The 24,500-nt window shown below is 39.4% G+C and overlaps 1 protein-coding gene across 2 annotated transcripts in view; it reads right to left on the reverse strand.

The window, feature by feature from the left end:
* Nucleotides 1–23,609, reverse strand: part of RHOBTB3 (Rho related BTB domain containing 3) — a 55,380-nt gene extending 31,771 nt beyond the window's left edge. The window contains exons 1-6 of one of the 2 annotated variants that reach the window (XM_078067042.1): nt 22,877–23,609; nt 22,472–22,697; nt 17,712–17,898; nt 7,606–7,757; nt 3,964–4,075; nt 1,139–1,504 (exon numbers count right to left, since the gene is read on the reverse strand). In XM_078067042.1, the coding sequence (XP_077923168.1) occupies nt 1,139–1,504; nt 3,964–4,075; nt 7,606–7,757; nt 17,712–17,898; nt 22,472–22,697; nt 22,877–22,878 (1,045 nt within the window). In that variant the 5' untranslated portion in view covers nt 22,879–23,609. Of the gene's footprint in view, nt 1–1,138; nt 1,505–3,963; nt 4,076–7,605; nt 7,761–17,711; nt 17,899–22,471; nt 22,698–22,876 lie in introns of both variants that reach the window. The other variant, XM_036084458.2, reaches the window with a different exon arrangement.
* Nucleotides 23,610–24,500: the final 891 nt, after the last annotated feature.

Genomic DNA, 24,500 nt, shown 5'->3' on the forward strand with positions numbered 1-24,500 from the left:
AGTGAGCGAGAGAGAGAGAGCATGCAAGCAGGGGCAGAGGGAGAGGGAGAAGCAGGCTTCTCGCTGAGCAAGGAGCCCGATGCGGGGTTCGATCACAGAACTCTGGGATCATGACCTGAGCCGAAGGCAGATGCTTAACCAACTGAATCACCCAGGCACCCGATAAGTTCTATCTTAAAAAGATAAGTGCACGGTAAGAAAAAAAAGTAAAATCTAAAATAGTCAAAGTCAGGGTACCTGGCTGACAGTGGAGTGTGTGACTCTTGATCTTGGGGTTGTGGGTTCAAGCCCCACACTGAGTGTAGAGATTACTTAAAAATAAAATCTTAAAAAAATTAATTAAACAGTCGAAAATTAATTAAATCAGTCTTAAAAAAATTAATTAAACAGATCTCAGTCTAAACTAACTTCAGATACTCTTTCCAGTTCCTAAACTGAATGCAAGGACCCTGCTAATTTCTCTCAAATCCCTCCAAAATCTAAGAGTAAAATAGAAAAGTGAATAAATGGCCATCTTTTAAGATGCAGATACTGGGGCACCTAGGTGGCTCAGTCGGATAAGCATCTGACTCTTGGTTTCGGCTCAGGTCATGATCTCTGGGTCATGATCTCAGAGTCCTGAGACCGAGCCCCACATTGGGCTCCCTGCTCATCTGGCAGTCAGCTTCCTCTCTCCCTCTGCCCCTCCCTCCACTCACGCTCTCTCTAGCACGTGCTCATGCTCTCTCTCACTCTCTTTCTCTCAAATAAATAAATCTTTTAAAAAAAGATGCAGATACTTATTTTCATTCACACTTTGAAAATTTTGTTTCTTTAGAGTTAGACTGGACAAATTCTCGTATTTTCACATTTTGGATATTTTTGTTTAAATAAAATACTAACTAATATCTGCTCAGTAGGAAAAGAAATTATTATTTTCACAAGTAGATTTAAAACCAAGGCAAGTAAACTTATAAGGAAGATGGAAAGCTTGGACCAATTCCTGTATATAAAGTAAAGACTATTTCATGTATAATCCTTACCTCAGGTGGTAGAAAGAAAATAAACGTGAAACTAGACAATACACCTGAGGACCACAGGCGTAGTTCCTTTCAAAAGCTTAATTAAGAGAATGTACCAGAACCATTTAACAAGATACCTGAATAAATGAAGCGCAGAATGTCCGGCAAACAAGAGCAGAAGAGGGCGTCTTTGACGATGACGCGTAAGGGCGGGTTGCCTGGAGAATCCTGGCGAGCACCGGGAAATGCAGTGTCTCTGCTGATAGTGAAGAGGTCTTGGGTAGTTCGAATGATACTGGAATCCTGAATGTCAGCGGGACTCTTCACATTGAAAAGTAGCATGAAAACGTGGCTTACGGCACACAGGACAATCTTGTGGGCCTCGGCAACTTCCTTCAAATCTGGGTTGTAAAATACCACATCCACACACTGGCAGCAGAACAACAAATTATTCAAATCAGAGTTATAATGCGATGCTTCAGCCTTTAAGACAGGCATTTTTTCTGTTTCAAAGAAGAAAATAAAAGTGACAAATTTTTCTTTAGGTCTATAGACCCAATCATTTCCGGTTTCTTTTAAACACAACAAAAGAATATTTTCTTAATATTATTAAGTTGAGCCACATGAAATTGCCAACATTTGGCCATTTGTGACCCTATGAAAACAGCAATTCTGTGTAACTTAATCTAATTATAAACACACATAAATTAATTATCCTGAGATAACAGTCACAGAAATACACAGTATTTTTTAAGTGCAAATGAAAATTGTACTAATGCCATTAACAGCAATAAAATAGTACTTCTCACTATTTGTGTGTCCCCAAATAAAATATCTCTCCAAATACTACATTTCAGTATGTTGGTGGTTATCATTCCTTACTTTCACCTGATAAAAAATGCAAACAAATTACTGAACAAGTTCTGAAGAACCTAACCTCACATTTGAAGTCATTTTCCTCCTGGGTTTGGAAATGGAGGGGGGAGGAAATTGTTAAAATTAAATTGTTAAAACTGTAACCCCTCAAAGCCAGGGCTCAGAGTCTTGGGACTCCATTGTTTGAAACCATCTTGATCATTTTATTTTGATCCTAAAATTAATATTTTTTTTCCTCCTAGTAAAACAAGAACCAGCCTTTCCGCCTCGGCACATGTCAGGTAGAGTATTGGTTAGAGTCCTTAATTTCCAAAAAAAAGGATGTAACCTTCAATTTCCTAGTTTGATCACTAACAAAGGTAAATTAGTCCTCAGTCGATTCAGAATATCCCCACAGAGGATCACACTCTAAGCCCTCATCATAGACCCTAACTGTAAAATATCTGCTGGCTAGATTCATCCCAAGCTGAGCCAAGGAAAGTTATCTGTAAAGGGTTGCTTGAAAGATACACAATCCTCTAAATCAGTAGAATTCAAACTTCTTTAGGAATGAAATTTCTTTACTCTAAAGCAAAACTCCAGTCTCTAAAACCGATAAAAACAAGGAACTTTGGTGGCTAGGCTTTTCCTGAACAACACCCCACTCATCCTTCCCTCCACTGCCTAAGGCACCTCACAGACCCTGAATGGTTTACAGACAATGTGAAAGCCTCAGGTCCCGGAGCTCAGGATCTATCCTTAGAACAAATGAGCACCAGAACCAATGTTCAGTGTGACACCTCACAGAGGGGCACAAAGTTCCACCTGTGAGAACGGAGACTGCATTTGCCGACCGGACCCTTTGGAAAGCCCTGTCCGCTAGGTCACCGAGCACCCCAGGCGGAGACCCACGTGAGAAATTTCTCCTTCTGCTAAATCCATGAACGGCTTTGCTTTCTCAGAGGAATTGTGGTGTTTTCTCTTCTTGAATTAATAAGAACCAAGAAATTATCTATCTCCACTGTTTATCTGGCTATTCCCCACCCATCTTCTCATCCAGAAAGCATTTAAAGCAGCAGGTTTGCTCCATAACAGACCACGTCTCCCCTCTTACTTTGCACACCAGGAAGTTCAAAGCCAAACTGTGTATCACTTAGGATCTATCTGCATTTAAAAACAAAAACAAAAAAACCTGGAATTGACTTCCCATACTAATTTATGTTTTCCGGATTTTTAGTGTATATTGATTTATTTAACAAGTACTTATCAAGTACCTACATTTTAAAACAACTTCCATAACAAATTGGTCTGCATAGTGTACTACTACTCTACTTCTATGACATAATTATTCAAAATTTTTGATAAAAGTTAATTTTGATAAAAATTGTATTTATGTATCTTTATTTTCCTCTAACCTTGTGTTATGAACATTTTCAAACATTTGAAAAAGTTGAAAGAATGATACAATAAGCACACACATATCCTTCACCTGCATTTTGCAATTAACATTTTGTCATGTTTGCCTTATCTCTAGCAAGATACACACTTACACACACACTCACACTGCTGACCACTTAAAAGTAACTCGGAATCAAGATACTTCAGCTCTAAATAATGTCATATTCATTTCCAAAAAATAAGGACATTCTTCCATTAATCACAGAACCATTACCATACATACAAAAATTAACAATCCCTTCATGTCATCTAATTTCCAGTCCATATTAAAATTTTACCCAACCGCCCTAGGTCTTTGAGATGTTTTTACTGAACTGGTACCCAATCAAGCTTCATGTATTGCACTTGGTTGTTATTTCTCTTAGACTTTAATCTAGGATAGCTCTTCACCACACACTCTATTTTTTAAAGAAGCTACAGACTCAAGTTTAAGACAGTATTCCTCAAAATGGGTCCAAATACCACCTGCTTCAGAATCACCTGGAAACTTATTTTAAAAGCAGATTCCACACCCCACCCCAGATTTACTGAAAAAGAATGCCAGGTGAGTCCTCAACATACTCAAATTTGGGAACAATTGCTCCACGACTTGTGAAGTGATCTATAATAAATATCAATTGAATGTCTAAACATTGGTTAATAAATGCACCTGGTTGTTCAAGCTGAGGTGGTCTAATTCCATGAAATGAGTTGCTCATTTTCCTTTTCTTCATTTTTTCACTTGTCTTCTGATTTAAGGCTTGAATCATAAAATACTCCAACTAAAACATGAATCAAATTTTGATTAAAGCTTCAACAAAATTATGTATCTGACATGATTATTGGTACCCCAAATCACATTTGCCAAATGTTTTTAATGCCAGTACCATCTCCATGTAAGCTTTAGCAAACACTTTAAACAATTTTTTATTTAAAAAAAAATGTATCAAGTAGAACAGACTGTGCCTTGTCTAAGCATAAATAAACTACCCATTCAAGAAGGAACTGTTTATTCTCTTCAATAATAGCCCAGCAGGACGACTGTGTGACTGTCAATAACCATCTCGTGGGCAACCACAGCAGTTAATACTAGAGAAACTCAAGGCAGGACAGATCTGGCTCTATGTCCCAGATGCTCATATCAACTAGGGATATTTACACGTGCTCTATTTTTTGCTTGAATAAATTACACATTGAAATACATCCTTTATGTTATAAATTAAAAATCTTGGGGTGCCTGGCTGGCTCAGTCAGTAGAGCACAGCAACTCTTGATCTTGGGGTTGTAAGTTTGAGCCCCATGTTAGGTGTAAAGATTACTTTAAAAGCTGAGGGGCACCTGGGTGGCTCAGTGGGTTAAGCATCTGCCTTTGACTCAGGTCAGGATCTCAGGTTCCTGGGATGGAGTCCTGCATCAGGCTTCCTGCTCAGGGGGGGAGCCTGCTTCTCCCTCTCCTTGCCCCCCTCCATGCTCTCTTTTGCTATCTCTCTCTCTCTCTCTCTCTCTCAAGTAAATAAATAAAATCTTTTAAAAAAATAAAATTAAATTAAAAAAATCCTTGCACGGCACCAGACCTATGCCTTACACTGTGAGGCCTGGGGCAAAAGAACAAATAGACCATGTACCACATACACAAATATTTAAACTAAGTAAATCAAGAAAACAAACTATTATGTAAAAGATATTCTATCCTCTTGCTTTGACATTGGATTTAAATTCTCAGACTTCTCAGAGTTTCGTGTAGCACAGGGAGAACTGGCCCCTAACTCCTGGGCCCCAAGACTGCCCCTTCTCTTCTCATGCCCTGCTCCATCCCATGCCTCAAGGAGCTTTATGCGTATAAGTAGACATCCATGCCTACGTATCCAAACTCTACTCTCCCCTCCCCCATTCCTCATATGTAGTCATCCTTTGGCCACCTTTCAGACCTAGGGACACACACACTAGTAATGCAATCCACCTTCAGGAGGACTGACGCAGGAAAAAGGCCTGCACAAGCCTGAGAAACAGACTGAGTGCCACTGGTCAGAGAATTCTGGGGTCCTGGGTTTTGGAACATGGTTGGAGCACTGTACAATAGAACCCTCTGTTCTGTGTTGATGGAAATGGTCTATAATATCTGTGCTATTCAATAGAGTAGCCACAGGCCACATGTAGCTATTAAGCATCTGAGATGTGGGTAGTGCATCTGAGGAACTGAATTTTCTTTAGTTAATTTAAACACAAATAGCCCCCTGTGGCTAGTGGCTACCATAATGGATGGTGCACGTCTAGAAGGGCTTCTAGCTCCAGGTGGGCACACCCCCTTGGCTCCATCAACTTGTGCCATGGGGGTGCAACTGGAGGAGGGCCAGATGGGGCTCTCTAAAGCTACAGGGCACACACCCCTCTTGCCCAGGTCTTCATCCCTGACCCTTAAACACAAGATTTTAAATGCTCCTTTCACTCTGACATTATCATCTCCATCTATATTCCTGCAAATGCCACTATTTCTTACACTCACGACCGAAGCTGTACTTTACTATTCAATAATCTCAAAAGGGATCATTCTGATCTTATTTCCATATTCTTACCAAGTCTTAAGGAAAAAAAAAAACTGCCCTTTCTTCCAACCTTGACCACATCTTCAATCCTTATCATGCGTCCAACCCTAACTGCAACACCAGGTGTTAGGAACAAAGAGAAACAAGGAGGAGGAAGCAGAAGTGAGCAGATAAAAGTGGGAGTTGGCAGGTCGGTTGGAAGAGTGACCCTGAGATTTCAGGTTCAGGAAGTGGAGCAGGGAACAAGGAGAGCTCCATACCCCAAGAGAATCAGCCCCCTCCTCTCCAACAAATGAAACCAAACTATCATTTTTCCCCAGTTTCCTAAATATTTCAGGGAAATGCAAGATTCTTAGACTAAATTAAGATTTTTTTTTTAATCCACTACAATATAGTATCTTTGACAGGAAAATTAGATTTCAGTCCTCTCTACCTTCCTACCCTTTCTACTTTTTATTTATCACTGTAAAAAAAAAAAAGACAAAAGTTTCTCACAGTCATTAGGATATCAATCTTGTGAGTATATCTTTCTTAATGCTATATTTTTATTAATGTTTCTTCACATTAGTGGGCTAAATAATAGCCACTTATACATGATAGAAATCAGAACCATTTATATTTGGTGCTTATTTTATCTTTGGTTCTTATTTGGAGTTTGGTAACTGTCCAGAACAAATGAAATTTTCTACAGTCATCTGTGGAGACCTCAACATTTTGACATGAATCTACATAATGAATATACTGGTATATTAGAAAGAGTACTTGACAAAGAGCCAAGGAACTAATGGAGAAGTTCAAAGTACCCCTGCTTAATGCAGGGTTTACTTTGGTTTAAACCTCTTATCCATGTTTACCAAATTTGTCTGTTGAGTGGAGTCACTTCTTAGAGGGTTGAAACGATAGTTCCAAAGTCAGTTCATACTTACATGATACAACTCCATGGTATTCTCCAAGTACCATGCAGTCCTAACAGTGTAGGGTAGGTGCTATGTGCCAAGACGGGTCTCAAAATGCCTATAGGGCCCAGTAAATGCCATAGCTACAGAGCGAGCAAATCCCAAACGTATTTTTTTTAAGATTTATTTATTTGAGAGACAGAGAGAGAGAGAGAGAGAGCATGTGAACGCAAGCAGGGAAAGGGGCAGAGGGAGAGGACAGAAGCAGACTCCTCAACAGGCGTGGACTCTGAGGGCTCGATCTCATGACCCTGAGATCATAACCCGAGCAGAAATCAATAGTCTGATACTTAACCGACTGCACCATCCAGGCGCCCCAACAAGCTATTTGTATAAGCAGTTTCTATGGATATTTTTGAGCTGAATAATTTAGGAGTATACAAAATCTTGCCGAAGCACACATAGGGGAAGAAAAATCTTTCTTTTCAAGTAGTAGATAGGAATGAAGGAGAACTTTCAGGGCCCAATGGTTCAGGTTGCAAGGCTCATTGAACAATATAAAGATTACGAATACAACTGACATCACAGGTTTGTGTAAGTAAATACGCTTTTGATATGTACAATAAAAAACAACAGTGTCACCAAATGGAAAATTCCAAAATATCCCATCAGACAATAGAAAATGCTTCATTTGAAGAGAAAAATAAAATTATAATTTTACTCTGACAAAACCTTACTCTACTCTCAGTTTGTTTCTCAAAGTTAAAACCAATCATGCTTTTAAAACTGAAGTTCTAATCGAGGTTCTAGAAAATAGCTACAGAGCGAACCTGACAAATGACTTGACTTTATGTAACAGGGATTACCACTTACCACTCCTCCAAAATATTTTCCTATGTAGAAGTCATCAAGGCTGTGTAGTTCAAGATAGGTAGCTCCCAGTTCTTTAGCGAGTTGGATCCCTTCGGTTGTACTGACACAGCTCCCTCTGTCGGAGGTACACAGTGGGCATGTACAAGGTAATTCTTCTGAGAAAAGAAATATGAGTAACAAAGAGCCTTGAAATTAAACAGGAAAAGAAATTTACACAGGCAACCTGAACACTGAACAACAAATTAACAGCTCATACCAGAACCATAGTTCAGGGGCATGTGGTACGTCCATTATCCACCAGGCTCTGAATAAAAAGCATCAGCGTTATAGAAAGGTCCCTAAAGTAAACAAGCTTTGTGTGCAATTAGAATAAACAGTATTTTAGAAAATAGAAAAACTTTAAAATAAGTGAATATATATCACCAAGGCTTTTATAGTAATTAAAGCAATCAGCTATAATGGAGGACATGTTTCCCTTTATACAACCCTGACATCCTGAGTATCAATACAAATTAACAACTTAATTGCCCATAAAACCATGGAAAACAGTGGGTTGGGTTAGCTCTCTTTTCTTTCTTTCTTTCTTTTTTTTTTTTTTTGGTAATAAACTTGAAATATATTCACCGAGTTGACTAGATCTGAATCCTCAAGGCTGCAAAATTTTGTAGATTTCACATAAAGTGCATTCTTATTAATCCAAACATTTCAATTATTAGACTCTAAAGTATTCAACTGCAGAAACCAAATTCAATCACTTATCTTTCTCTTCAAGATTAAAAAATTTTTTATAAAGGAATAAAAAGTATTTTCAAAATGTGAACTATCATAAGTGTCATGGTTGTACCACGTACAGATGTATGGCTGGGCAGGTGGTAGATCCACATATCTATTAGGACATTCCTTAATAAAGCTAAAAATGTCATCAGCAAGGTTTGTTTTGTTTCATGACATCAGATATGTCATTGTTTAAATGGCAGCCAAATCAAAGAGGGATAAATCCATTTCTAGAAATGCATGTTGTTATAGATTAGTTTCCCTGGGAAGCAGACTCTGAGATGGAGACTGGTGTGCAGGAGGTTTATTGTGGGAATGATCTTGGGAACAAATGTACTCAGGGGTGAGGGAAGTGGGACTGGGCAGAGAAAAAATTCAAACTGCAATATAGCTAGAACAAAGATCTCAGCAGATCCTACTGGAGGGGGCTGGAGCTTAGATGGCCCTTTAGAATGGTTCCCAATTTGGGGGAAGGCAGCTGGGCCTTTGTGTCCCTAAATCAATCAAGATAATCAGTGACTAGATGAGGGCTGCCATGGAGGGGGCAGAACCTTGAGTAAGCAGCTTCTATCAGCACAAGGTAACACCCGGGAAGGGACTCAGCAGTGCGCCATCAGCAGCCAGCAGTCTGGTAACTGAGGGAGTAAGTACAGTGGCCCCAAAGGGCATTTGGGGGGCACCTGCATGGCTCAGTCGGTTAAGCATCTGACTTGATTTCGGCTCAGGTCATGATCTCAGGGTCGTGAGATCAAGCCCCACATTGGGCTCTGCACTCAGCATGCAGTCTGCTTGAGATTCTTGCCCCCTCCCTCTCCGTCCCTCTCTACTTCCCCCCCTGCTTGCTCTCTCTCTCTAAAATAAACAAATAAAAATCTTAAAAAAAAAAAAAAAGTTAAAAAAAGGACATTTGGGCAACTTCCCACAGCCTACACAACAACTTCCTTACCAGTGAACTGCATATAGGTGAACCATATATATGTACACAAAGGATATCTAGTGTATGTGAGTGCTACGTATATAACTATGTAGGTAATTTTAGCTTCATTGAAAGCATTTTAGAGCTCAGAAACCAGGAATTTACATCCTCCTTTTGCAGAGGAGGAAACTGGGGCTCAGGGAAGATAAGTGACTTGTCCAAGTCTCTTTGTGTGTCAGAGATGGAAAAACAATGATAACACTGTTACTTGCTCTATCTGATAAGTAAAGTGATATCAAAAGATAAGATAAAAATTTAGTTTGAGTAAAGACACAGTGATTTAAAAGTTAAGCATGGGTTCTCAAAATTAAGCCCTGAATTCTGAGTTTTTGCTTTACTTCTTCCAGGATCATCTTGGGTTTGGAGCACATAAAGTTTTTATACAGAATTTAGCCAATCTTGAAAAATAACACATTGGTATTTCACATTCTTTACAAAGATTCATAAACAGTGCCTTTGATTTTCTGAAGACAGAGGCCTTCTTATGTCTACAAAGCTCTCCTTATGTTGATGGAATGGGGTGAGTAGGCAGCCCATCTTATTAAACTGTATTTCTAAACAAAAATAAAGCAACGTGTTTCAAGTGGAAAATTAAGTGAACATAATGTAAAATAATTTTTAACAAATAATCTTGATTTGAAGGAAAATCCAGCTAATTTCAGATTTAACCCAGCTGAGCAGGGTTTTCCGCTGTGTATAGCCATGGCCCTTTACTGACATACACGCCTAGAAAATTCCTCTTCACATCTAGTCTTCCTATCTCCTCTGCAGCACAGAAGACATTGGTTTTTGTTCACATGCACCCAAAAGGAAAAAAACGTCTCGTCATTATGTGGTGGGTATAGCACGAAAACCAACAAAACATTTATAAAATAAATAAACCTACATTATGCATTTCAGCAGGAACCATAAGAGGACCCAAAATAATTTTAAATTGCGGTGCCTTCTTCAGGAGATCACTCCTGTGAGCCTACCTCAGGGTCACAGGGACTCTGGACATCAGTGTTACACTTCTAGTTAACACTGTAGTCTTTGTTCCTTCTCTTATGTGACATCTTTTAAGGTGTTATCACAAATGTCTATTTTTTTTTTTTTAAAGCAAACACATTGTAACTCTGGAATTCAAATGAATGGCATCTCTTTCAAAGCAGGGGTTTTCAGAATCTGTAGGGTGATTCTTACAATGTTGCCAAGTGCTTGAAAGTTTTAGAAATCTTTTTAAGAATTCTAGCCTAGCAATGTACTCGACTCTATCAGAACTTCAAAAAGAAAAGAAGACACGATGCCCATTTTGGGGAGCTTAAGGCTATGAATACCCCTAGGCATGTTCAGAAAAAAAAAAATTCTCTTTTAAAGACAGGTTCAATATTTAGTAAAAGCCAAAAATTTGTTCAAAGCCAAATGTGATGAAGAAGACATACAAGTCAAGCTTGTCAAAACATGTGTAACAAAGGAAAATGATGAGACTGTGTTTGCTGAACTAATTCTAAAAAGAGCTCAAGAGAGGAACTATCAGGAGAACACACAGCACAGCTCCATGTATTGCAAGGGACTGGGGGAGGGAAGCAATAAAAATCCTCGGGTTGAATATCAGATTTAGCTTGGTAATTACTTTGCAATCACATCTATATGTGAAATTAATTTCATCTTGTTTAAAACCATTCATCCACTAACTGAACAAATGTTTATTGAGTACCTACCATATATCAAACAAGAAATATACACAGATAAAAGCTCATAGTCAACTGAGCCAACATAGACGTGACTGCAAATTATAATATAATACATATAATAAATACTAAAATAAAGTATGCAAAATCACCATGGGAACAGAAGGGAAGAAACTGACTCTGCCTGGGGATTATGGAAGGCTTCACAGAAGAGGTAGTGATTTACTGGATAAGTATGAATTGGCCGTGTAGATATGACAGGAGTTGTGCAGAGGGGCACTCCCATTAGAGGGTATAGCATATGCAGGGATCTGGATGTAAGAAAAAAACAACACATTAGCTTCCAGTTACAAAATGGCAAGCTAAGCCCACAACTCCTCTCCCTGTCAAATCACAGAAACGATTAAACAAAGAGGGGAGAGGGAGGGGAGGAGAAAGGAGAGGGAAACGGAGGGAAGGAAGAAAGGGAGGCGTGGGAGAAGGAGGAAGGGAAGTGTGCATATATAGAAACACTCAAAAATTAAGAGGAGAGAAACTCATCAGCCCAGAAAGGAGGAGTGCCTAATGGCTGAAGGCAGATAGCATAGGACCAAAGAGGGAAGCTGAAGCTCAGAGGACAGGTGGGAAGTCACACACTGGGCAACATCAAGAATACTCACTGCTCAATCATGGAGGAGCAACAAGGAGGCCCATGGACAACTGAGTGGAGATCAGCTGGACACCCCACTGGTAGCAGCGAGGCCTGCAAATCTCATATGAGCTCTCACTCCCACCCCAACCTCAGAGAGCAGTTGGGCAGAGGAGGAGAAAGGCGTTAATCCAACAGAGAATCTAAACTGCAAAACTAGGCAAATTAAGAATTATCCAACATTTAAGAAGCCTCCATACTATGAAATAAAATCTCATCAAATGAAAAGATTTAGATTGTCCTCCTTAAAACAACTCAGTAGACCAATCAAAACAGAATCTTAAATTAAGTATAATTAACTGAGAGAGGTTTTCTTCTTAAAGTATTTACATTCTTAAAACAGGTAGAAGAAATTATGAAAAACAACCAATTAGAGATCTTGGATATGAAAAGCTGTGAAAATTTTTAAAAATGTAATAATGCAAAAGAGCAGGATAGACCCTGCAGAAGTAATTTGTGAGTTCGGGAAAAAGACCAAAGAATTCTCCTATAACACAACACAGAGAAATAAAGGTTTGGAAATATAAAAGAAAAATAGGAGAAACAAAGGAGAGATCCAAAAGTTTCAACATCAGTCTAATAAGAGTCCAAAAAGGAGAGAATAGAGAAAATAGAGGGAAGGTGATATCTGAAGAAATCAAGAATCTGAAGATCAAGAAATCAATATCTGAAGTTGAGACTTTCCCAGATCTAAAAAAAGACATTAAATTCAAGTAGTTCAGTGTGTCAGGTACATAAGACACAAAAGATCATGCCTACAAGGCTGCAGAAGTAGTCAGGAGATAGATCGTGAAGGATCATGTCTTTTAGGTAAGATGTTACAAGAGAAAATTGTTGAAGTGAGATACAAATACTGGATTGGAAAAAGAGTATCAATGGGAACTCATGATTAAAAGATATATATTTGGACTCTGAAAAACAAACTGAGGGTTCTAGAGGGGAGGGGGGTGGGGGGATCAGTTAGCATGGTGATGGCTATTAAGGAGGGCACGTACTGAATGGAGCACTGGGTGTTATACGCAAACAATGAATCATGGAACACTACATCAAAAACCAATGATGTAATATATGGTGATTAACATAACATAATAAAAATTTTTTAAAAAATTAAAATAAAAAATCAAGGAAATTTTTTTAAAAAGATATATATTTAAAAAAATATATATATATCCAATGAAAGGGCCTTGAAGCAATGACACTTAAGGTTATGAGCACCCCTAAAGCCCCGATCTTGGTTTCTAAATATCATTGCTCACTAAATGGAACCAGGGCTCCCTTGAAGAAATGACTGATTGATTCCAGGTGAGCCTGGGACATCTGATGCCAGAAAATTAGGAAGCACTCAAAAATTAATTGGAACTAGCTTGAAAAGACTCCCTCCATGCAAATTTGGAGTAATACGAGCAACAGAAAGAATAATGAGAAGAACAGATTATAAAATATTGAATTTAAAAAACAAATCCATGAATTATAATGATTCTAAAAGAAAGATGTGGGAGCAGAGAGAAGGGAAAGCTCTATTTACAGAATAATACCAACTAATAAGTGTAGGTGGAATGATAGAAAATCACTATTTTGCAACCACAGTTATCATAACTAAAGGAATTATGCAAAATAATGGGCTTAGATTCTTTAAAAATGTCAATGTCATGAAAGACTAAAAACAAAACACACACACACAAAAACAGGCTGGGGAACTGTTCTGGATTAAAAGAGACCAGAGAGACATTAGAGACACATAACAATTAAATGCAGTATGTAGTCCTTAATTTTATCCTGGATTAAAAAAATAGCTTTGGAACAACTGAGAAAATCTGAATGCGGATTATGTTTAAAATAATAGTATAATAGATAATAGTATCTCACATTTCTTGAATGATGACTGGATTATGGCTGATAGGAAAATGGCTCTGTCTTAGACAATACATGCTTAAGTAATTAGGATTGAAGGAAAAAAAAAAGAAATCCCATAATTTTATAATTCCCTCCCAAATGAAAAAAGAGAGAGAGAGAGAGTCTGTGTGTATGTGTTTGTAATCTCTGGGGTTCACTGTTCTATTCTGCTCAAATTTCTTGGGTTTGAAATTTTGCAAATAAAAGGGAAAAAGAAGAAAGTTTCTAAAGAATTTAAAGTATTGACTATCATGATCTGACTTGTATTCTAGGATGATTATTCTGAGAGGATTTACTTCAGAAAGGAGCAAAGCAGGAATAGGAGACCACAGGTCAATTCACCATTAAGCTGATAAAGCCTAAGTGTGAGGGCTCTTGTCTTATGGGTCCTTTCCAAAGCCTTGGGAGAAACCTGGGCAATAGATTCTTTCACATAGTCATATGCTTTTGTAAAATTTGCAAAATAAGATATTCTAACTACATTTGGTTAAGACCACTGTCTCCTTCCACTCCAACTCACTTGTATGTCAGGCAGCTTGGGAATAATGACAGGCATCTTCGGGATCCTGCTAATGGGAATTTAAATTTAGGTTTAGTGAGATACTATTTGTGGTTTGCAGTCACTTCCTTGTACAGTTAAATGTCTGAGAACTGTCCTGGTACACAAATAGCCCTGAGGGATGCTTCTGCCACCCGCTGAGCAGACTTGTTTGGTGTCCTGAAACAAAGATGCCCAGCTGAAAGAGGAGCACAACACAAACCATAGTGCCCAGCTCCAAATCATGTGAAGAGCGAACAAACACGCTGGGAAAAAAACTAACTATAATTGTCTTCTCTATATAGAAAATATCAAAAGTGGTTATCATATGAAGAAGTAATCAAAGACTATGCAGCCAACAAATATAAGAAAACTTAAAGAAATGTCAAGCTGTTAAATAACGGAAATATTTTTAAATGTTTGTGGTATTTGACAGCTTTCTATTTTTTTTAATTTTTTATTTAAATTCTATTAGCCAACATAGAGTACTTCATTAGTTTCAGATGTAGTGTTCAGTGATTCATCAGTTGCGTATAACACCCAGTACTCATCACATCACATGCCCTCCTAATGCCCATCACCAATTACCCCATCCCCCCACCCACCTCCCCTCCAGGAACCCTCAGTGTGTTTCCTAGAGTTAAGAGTCTCTCATGGTTTTTCTCACTCTCTGATGACTTCCCATTCAGTTTTCCCTCCCTTCCCCTATGATGCTCTGCATTCTTTCTTATATTCCACATATAAGTGAAACCATATGATAATCGTCTTTCTCTGATTAACTTTTTCACTCAGTGTAATCCCCTCCAGTTTCAGCCACGTCAATGTAAATGGTAAGTATTCATTCTTTCTGATGGCCAAGTAATATTCCATTGTATACATATACCACATCTTCCTTATCCATTCATCTGTGGATGGACATCTCGGCTCTTTCCATAGTCTGGCTATTGTGGACATTGCTGCTATTAACATTGGGGCGCAGGTGCCCCTTTGGATCACTACATTTGTATCTTTAGGGTAAATACCTAATAGTGCAATTGCTGGGTCATAGGGTAGCTCTATTTTTAACTTCTTGAGGAACCTCTATACCGTTTTCCAAAGTAGCTGCCCCAGCTTGCATTCCCACCAACAGTGTAAGAGGGTTTCCCTTTCTCAGCATCCTCGCCAACATTTGTTGTTTCCTGTCTTGTTAATTATAGCCATTCTGACCGGTGTGAGGTGGCATTTCGTGGTTTTATTTGATGGCTTTTTAGATTTGCAACTTGTCATGCTTCCTTTTCTCATTCTAAATATTCATGTGGTGTGTGTGTGTTATCTATAATATTGTCATTTTTTTCCTTACAAAGGACCTCTAGAACTGTATAAGTTTCAGGTCCTACAAGATCAGGAACTGCCCCTTTAGGCCAAAAAGAAGACAGATAAGTAAATGACTAGGATCTGAAATCCAATGAAGACAAAGAGAAAGCAATGAATTTGAGGTTTATTTGAAATGTGAAAACAAAAGAGCTTCCTAGTCCACTGGATTTGGGGGATGGGAGGAAAGTTGGGTTGGATGGTTCTAGTTTGGGTGAATGGATAGTTTTGGCATCATTCACCAAGACAGGGAATTCAGCAGAAAGAGGAAGATTCTGTGGTGATACAGATTGGAAGAGAAACCAGAGTGGGAGAAAGAGACTGGGTAGTCATCAGTGTCTATACATGGGAAGGGAGAGCAACAGATTAACAGCTTCAAGGTTAGAGCAAATAGCAAGAAGAGGTGAAGCCAAAGGATGGAACCCTGGCAACAAGGAAGGACGTGTTGGTTCAATATGTGTAGGTGTGTGTGGGGGGTCTTGACCAGTAAGAAGACAGAGAATTGAAACAACCAAGAAAGAAAGAGTAGCTTTTTTAAATGGAGGGAGAGATGTGTTTGAATAATCTCAAAGGGTGAATTGTTATTAAAATATAAATTAAAGTGTAAATTAAATGGAAATCAAATTTGGCAATAAGCATTTAACTGGTAACCCTGAGTGAGAACAAACCCAATGTAATTGTGAAAGTCAAAGTCAGACTGTAGTGGACTAAAGAATAAATGGGAGGTCAGGAAGTGGACTCAGGAAGTGTGGGTGACTCTTTCAAGAATCGAGGCCAGCAATAAAAAGAAACATAGGGAAGTAGAGGGGATGTGGGGTCAAGGAAGGGTCAGGCCTGCTTTATTTGTGTCTTCTAATGCTAAACCATATACCTACCCTATGACTATGACCCAAAATCCTACTTCTAGGAAGCAACTTAAACATCATGAAAAGGAGAATGAATAAATACGTTACAGCACATTCACACTGCTGAAAAATACACAGCAAAATAACAAATTATAGATAAGAGCAACATGGATGAATATCAGTATTTTGCTAACTGAAATTAGACACAAGATACTACATGCAGTATAATTCCATGAATATGAAGTTCCAGAATAGGTAAAACTATTCTATACTGTTAGAAGTCAGAAGAGTGGTCATCCCTGGGGAGGGGGCTAGTAACTGGGAAGAAGCATGAGAGCCTTCCAAAGTGAAGCAAATGTTCTCTATCTTGACCTGTGAGATGCTGCATGGATGTATATATATGTAAAAACACATTAAGCTGCACCATGGTACCTAGTGAACTTTATGTCCCTTACTTCGCTATACCTTAATGAAAAGAAAAAAAAAAAAAAGATAATAGGAAGGGAAAAAATGAAGGGGGGAAATCTGAGGGGGAGACAAACCATGAGAGACTATGGACTCTGAGAAACAAACTGAGGGTTCTAGAGGGGAGGGGGGTGGGGGATGGGTTGGCCTGGTGATGGGTATTAAAGAGGGCACGTTCTGCATGGAGCACTGGGTGTTATACACAAACAATGAATCGTGGAACACTACCTCAAAAACTAATGATGTAATGTATGGTGACTAACATAACATAATAAAATAAAATTTTTTTAAAAAAGGAAAAAATAAACGAATAAAATTTTAAAGACAGCTTCACTGAGGAAATACCACTCAAAAGACTATCGGAATACCACAAAACCAAAGCGAATTCTGAGTTGGCCCTCGGATATCTGACAATGACATGCCCAGCAGCAGCTGCCGGAACGGACTGAACCAACGGAATCCATCATCCGTGGCATAAATGATCCTCTCTCAGGCGGTACCATCAGCGTCTCCAGCTCACTCGTTCCCAGCTACCTAAAAATCCTGCTCCCAAGACCAATCCTTCTGCAGACAATCTATCCTTCCCACTGGACGGACCAGAGCTCAGCGCCAGCCTCATACCTCTCCTGTACCAAAAGAATACAATCACCGACTTCCTTCACTTCTGCAGAAGAGCAATTTAGAAGACAGATTTGTACGCATCAGAATCCCAGCAGTCGTCTGTGACACTTTCTTTTGATGTCTCACTATCATATCCAGTGATGAAGAGAGAAGAGCTGGCATTTGAAGTCATTTTTTTTCCAAAAAAAAAAACCCAGAACCATATGAATTATTAATAAACTGAACACTATTTAAAATTAACATGGTACCTGCACTCTTATCATAAGAAGAAAAATTAAATACTTACCATTTTGTCTGGTACCAACAGCAGCAATGATTACTGGAACTGAATTTAATGCCCTTTTTATCACCGGAATATAATTATCCTTTACTTCGTGGAATGAGAACTTGTCATTTACGTTGTATTTGATGACAATGATGTCGGCACTCCCGATTAGGTTTCTAGAGGTATACCAATCACTGTCAAAAATGTCCTAAACCAAAATGCAAAGAGCACTCCTTAGTCTACTTGTCTTCAAATCAGTCATGAAATAAAATGGGACACATACCGTTTTTTGCTATAGTTTAATTTTTGGAATTCATAAAAAGAATTTTTTTTCAAATAAGTAACTACCTAAAATTAAAAATGTTTGAAGCCTACCAACTCTTCTATTTTTATGTATTCATTTAGCCTAGACAGCAGTGTAGTTGTTGTACTGTAAAGCAGATCTAGAGAATTACTGAGAGTCTGATGAAATAAGCAAGCCCTTTCAGTATTTGTACTTAAAAATAAGCACTTTGTTTTAAAATTATGCCATACTTTTATCACCTAAAAACTTTGAAAATGTTAGCACTATGCATTAGATGCCAGAACATCAGTATGAGTAAGGAAGCTTCAAAGGATTTTCTGTGACCCAATTAGACACTGCAGGATTGCTCACTGTTTTAAACTGCAATACACTGTGAATTCTGTGGAGTTCCATATATTGTATACATATTTTAAAAATCTATATATACTTTCCAACTTTATCCATCCTTTGGACAGTACTGTATATGTATAATGTACATGTATGTGTAGGGACGTATGTTTCATAAAAAGATACTGTGTATTATAAGGTGTCAATGTGGTAAGGAACAGATTTTCAATTCATGTATTTAGCTTATATAAGTTAAAAATTCAGGAGAAACTTTTCAATTTTGAAATTTTCACTTCTGGACTATAGTTAATAATATTTATAATTAGAATCAGGGCCAAAAGTAATTTATTATGAAGCCTACTCCTTAAAAGCTTTGGTATTTTTTAAAAGTATTTTTTCAAAGTTTTTATGTGAATAGTAGCATAAGAAAAATATATATCTTAATACCACTGCTAAATATGCATTAGTAGGTTTCTTCTCATATTCTAGTTAACTATTAATCATTATTTGTCCTTTCATGCGGCCTTTGGCATATATCTCCAGAATATATTAAAGCTAGATTAAGAAAACAGTTAGATGTGGTTAACAGCTCCAAAAACTGTTGGGCTATGAAAGTTTGCACTTTGAAATATGAGTCCAAAACAGGGTAATAATGCTGGAATCAGTCAATCAAGATCCATGTGACAGAGCTTCTACCGTATGATGGAAAATTCTAGAGAAGTGTTACACAGCAATGCCCTTTTGCAAAGAGAGCTGCTTCTCACCAGTACCTCCACGGTGTCCGGCAAAGCCTCTCCCAATTCCCTATATCCAGCCCAACCCACCCACTTCCTACAAGTACACTCAGAGTAACAAGAACTGCAGAATTTTTAGATATAAATACCCTACTGAAAACAGGAGCATTTAAAAAGGAAGATTAAAAGGACCAAAAAAGAAAAATAGGCAAACTATGGGAATATAAACATCAAAGGCAAAGTCTTGAACTTGAACTAAGAGGGGGGAGAAATGAAGTGGGACACAGATCAAGAAAATGTGAAAGCTTCCCAGCAGAGCTCTACGCTAATTTCCAAATCCCAAACCACAAACCCATTCAGTTCCAATTGTATCTGTTATAGTATCCAAGCTCGAAGTATGCAAGCATAACAAGGGTACACAAGTATAACAAAGAAAGAGAACAAAGTCAGATGAATGGAATAAAAAACAACAACAAAAACTAAACATAGGTGGGACCAACATTAAACAGCCATTTAACTGAGAGAACAAATCAAAAGTAACTGCTCTTTGCATTCCAAACAGTTTAAAATTCCAGAGTTACTGGAGAGGTGTACTGGGAGAAAAGGAGACTTTTAGAGGAAAATGTCATGAGAAAATGCGTTTTGGCATCAGTATCACTGTTGTATCGAGGATATAAAAACTACAAATAATTTTATTTTTAACACAAATCAGAATTTCAAACCCTGCACAAGAAAATTGTACATGTATTACCTCACTGCTTTTTGTGGAATATTTTTGGTAAACAGGAAAAGATCTAGAAATAAAATAACAACTGCACAAAAAAAGGAGGGTGGGTCTGAGAGAGACATACCAAATAATGAACTACATAAAATGAATCTGAAGCACATTTATATTGAAAGTGCCAAGTATATACAGCAAGGATCCAGAGTGATCTACAGAAGAAACTAGAAAAGAGAAGCACAAACTATCTCATTCCGATTCCAAGGAAACAACACCACATTTCTAATCAAGCTATGTCAAAGAGAAAATGCTCCCCTGGTTTCTAGAAATACGAAGGAAATCAAATTCTCCCTCCCCTTGTAAATCAGTTCCAGGATTTCCTCTAGGAGGTTATGCAACACAAGAGTTGGAGCCACATTGAGAGAATGGAACTCATCTTTTTAAAAATAATCCAAAATTTTACAGCAAAACAACAACTTTATTCTACTTGACGGCGGGGCTGCAAATACAGCACCTACTAAGTACCAGCACTGCTGCCTCAATGTACTGTATTTGTGTAAGTCTTGAATGATGTGTAGGAAAACTTTACTTTTGCTTAGTATAAGTGATACATGGTTATACTAACATTGCAATAAACACTGTATTACTATAGCAGCTACCACCTCGAGTACCTACTACATGTCAGCTTCTATCCTAAGAACTTTACATGTATTATCTCATTTACTCTTCCGCACAGCCCCAGAGGGGCAGGGAGTCTTTAGGAGGCAGGCAGTCTTTTTATTTTATACATAGGGAAAAATAGGGCTAAGAGAAGATAGTTGACTCACCAAGGAAAACCACTAAATAGCAATGTGGGGATCTGAAATCAGGTCCTTTTGCTATCAAAACCTGTGCTCTATCTGCTTTGCTATACTGAATATTCTGTTCCAGTACATGTCAAGTATCAGCTGATAAATACAATCAACTTGAATATCTCTGATGGACTTTTACTTACCACCAAGAAAAGAAAAGCACCTTATAAAGAGAAGCTCTACAAATATATTCCCTTATGCTTGAAGATCATTATAACCCAAAAAAGTGTACCCATACTCAATGCCTTTAACAGGACCAGAGTCTAAACAAACAAAAGGTGATTAGCACAATAAAGCACAACAATCAGTATACAGCAAAAATCTAGACTACAAAAGGTTATTTTAACCCTTTTGGAAGATTTCATTTACTACAATACCTGGGATCACAAGTATTATTTTTTGCCAAGTTAACAACATAAACAGGAAAGAGTTAACAGCTCGAAGAAAAAACAGGAAAAGTAATCCTAACATCCTAATTCAGCTTATTTTATTTTCCCTATGTTTATTTACTCTATTCACTCAACATTTGTTCAACTGGGTGTAAAACCATTAAGTTTTTAAACTGTACGATCTTTCACAATGAAACGGCCAAATAAGTGTTTCATTTGCTTGCACGGACTAGCCAGTGGGTTCCTTCTTATGACTGGCATCATCACTGTGATAAATGGGAGTTTAATATCATCCTGGTTATTGAAAAAACCTGTTTTTCATTTATTTTAGCCCATTAACATAAATATCCTTTAACTGAAAATTTATTTGAGCTAGTGATCTCTTCATCCCGTAATTTGCGTAAGTAATTTTTCTAGGTACATTCCATACATTCTTTTAGAAAGGTGTATTAATTCCCTATAGCACATAATACAGTTTTTTTTAAATTGATCTTTAAACGTAAAATCTCACATAATGATAATTTGTATTATTTTTCAGACACCAAACTTTCTTCTGTTACAAAATATAATCTTTAGCTTTAGTTATCATATTATAACTCCAATACCAGTAAAGAATCAGAGATTTCCAAATAAGATCAGATGAAAACATTTAAATAATTACTGTTATTGCATATTACATTATTATATTATTGCGTACTGAAAATACTTATGTGTCAGAGAGTGGATTCCTTTCTCCTTTTATCAAGCACTCAAGAATCAGACTAGAATTTTATCGACTTCATTACAATTTCTTTTAATTATTGCAAATTTTAAAGCTTTTTGAAAATTCCAAGCAGTATTATTTCTGATTTATGTGTCACTGAAAATAAACGGCTAATATATCAAGAGTATCTGCATTATTAAAATTAAAAACACTAATTAAAATTTTCAAAGGTGGATAGTGTTATAAATGAGTGGTTTAAAATTAATTCTCAGTCCCTGTCTCTTCGTCTCCTCTCCAGGGGTCCTATTCCTGAACTGTTCCAGTGAAATTTATTTTTGCTTGTGTTGAGCTTTCAGAGGACTTTATTCTTAGAACACTAATATTACACTATCACCCACAGGGTAGGCATGAAAAAACATTGCTCTCTGCTGGTGAAACTTAGTGACCCCGTCCCTTGGGGTTGTCACATTCAACTGCCAGCTACCAAGGGACAACCTACAGTCGTGAAGTGTGCGAGTAAGTGCTCCATGTTGCCACTGGGGCTTTTTGCCTTCTAAGAGAGTTCTCTGACCGGGCTGCCCCCTGCCTAATGAAACAAAGGAAAACAAAGATTTCCCCCCAAATGTTTAAAAACTCCACCCAGGTGACCCGGACGGTCCACATTCATGAAAGGGGGAAAAGGAAGAGGAGGGAAAAAAACAATGAAAGGAAAGCTCCGTTATCCTCGGCACAGAGCAGCTGCCACCCCTTACCCAGACGGGACAGTCGTGGACCACCAGCTTGACATTGCCAAACGCGCTGGCCTGATACTCGGTGAACACCGGCCGTGCGACCGTGCTGGTCGCATTCAGCAACAAGCTGCTTTCGTCCCCCGAGACCAGCGGGCTTCTCCCCAGGTAAGTGCGGATGAGCCCCGACGGCCGATTGTCCTGGTGAAACGCGTCCCCCTCGTTCCCCAGCGCCACGATGTGAATGGACCTACACGACAGAGAGGGGGCCAGGGGGAGAAGAGGCGCGTGGTCAGCGCGAGGATCACTTTAATCCGAACAGGAAGGGCGGGGGGCAGCGCGCGGCGAGGATGAGCAAGAGCCCCTCGCGCTGGGGCGCACGACACGCGCTGGAGTAGAGACAATGGCAGGACCGCGACGTGTACGTACATGATCTCAAATCCAAGGGCAGGGCGGCGACTCGGAGAAAAGCGGCTCCTCGCGGCCTCTCGGGGCCAGGCGGCGGCGTATTTACCCGCAATCAGCTCATCCCCGGCCGCGTCCCCCTCGCGCGCCTCCACCGCGGCGCGGCCGACGCAGAGCGGGCCCGCGCGAGCGAGCGAGCGAGCGAGCGACAAGGGGGCCGGGGACGTGCGAGTCGGGCCGTGTGCGCGCTGCCAACCAGTCAGGAAGTGCCCGGGAACATCCCGAGCGGCCCGCCGCTCCCCGCCTCCCCGGCCGCCGCCGCCGCCGCCAAGAGTGGCCAGGCGCCCGGGCGCTGCAGCCCCCTCTCTGCCGCGCTCCCTGGGCAGGGCAGCTGTCGCCTCCTGCTGCTGCTGCTCCTCCTTCTGGCCGAGAGTGGCTTAGGAGAAAAGCCGGGGCCTCCGCCCCCTTGGCTGGCCTGGCGGGCGGGCGCAGCACGTGCTGGCCTTGGGGGTCGAGCGGACGCCGGGGGCGCGCTCCCCGCTGGGGCCCCCGGGCCTGGCGGCGGCGGCCAAATACAAAGGAGCAGCCCGCACAGGGCCTCGCGGAATATAAATTAATAAATGCAGCGCCCAAGCCTGAGAGCTCCTGATCGCCAATCCGCCTACAGCAAGTTTGTTCAACTCGAAAGGCTGTAACCAGAGCCAGGGAAAGGGGGGTGGGGCGGTGAGGCCCCCGCTCCCTAAAGACTGGGGAAAAAGGAGGTTAGGGAAGCTAGGCATTCAGGCCCGTGGGCCGCTCCGGCAGCCCAATTTTTTTCCCCCCTTGGCCTTGACGGGAAGTGTTTTACCACGTCTGCCGCTTTGTCATTTGTCAACATGCACTACAGCTGTTTTCTAAAATCATACTTGTGAGAAAAAAAAATAAAGGCAACATTCATGCTGGTGCAGAAAGGGTTCTTTGTTCACACACCAACTAATTTGCTAATATCGCTTTTGAGGGATTATTTACTATTTCAAGCTATATTTGGCATATTTTACCAAAAACTGCAGGTTTTTTTTTTTTTAAGTGCTGGGGTTCTTATTGTCATAGTTGTAAAAAGAAGTTGCGTGTGAGGTGTTTAACGTGTTTACAAGCTAGATGCTAGTTTACTTGGAGATTTTCAGTACACATAATGGCTACATATTTAATAATAGCTCCTTAGACCAACTGAAATAATCACGATCATGCTAATGCAAGGATACTTCAGATTCTTTCATGAAAACGCACTGAAGTAAAGGTTATGAAGGTCTCTAAAGGGCCTCAGACTACCTTAATGCAAATGAACACTGGAATCCACTAACACCAAGAAGGGCCAGAGGTTACTGTGGGACTCAGCTTCTCCATAAACATAAAAATTCTCACAAGTGCTCTGTGTTGAAAGCGTTCTTATTTATCCCTTTCCTTATTTATTTTGCTCTACTTTAAAATTTCTTTTTTCAAAAGAGCTATTTTGAGGGCATGAGGTACTGAAGAGGTACTGAGGTACTGAGTAGGGCAGTGAGAAGACTAGGGTAAGAGGCCTTTGGAATGTGAACAGCTTTTTATTATGGGCCCTTGCTGCTCAGTTGGAAGCAGTATAATACAGTTTCTCATGCTCATAGGGTGTGAC

Source organism: Halichoerus grypus, chromosome 2 (assembly GCF_964656455.1).
Source record: "Halichoerus grypus chromosome 2, mHalGry1.hap1.1, whole genome shotgun sequence".
NCBI classification, from domain to species: Eukaryota; Metazoa; Chordata; class Mammalia; order Carnivora; family Phocidae; genus Halichoerus; species Halichoerus grypus.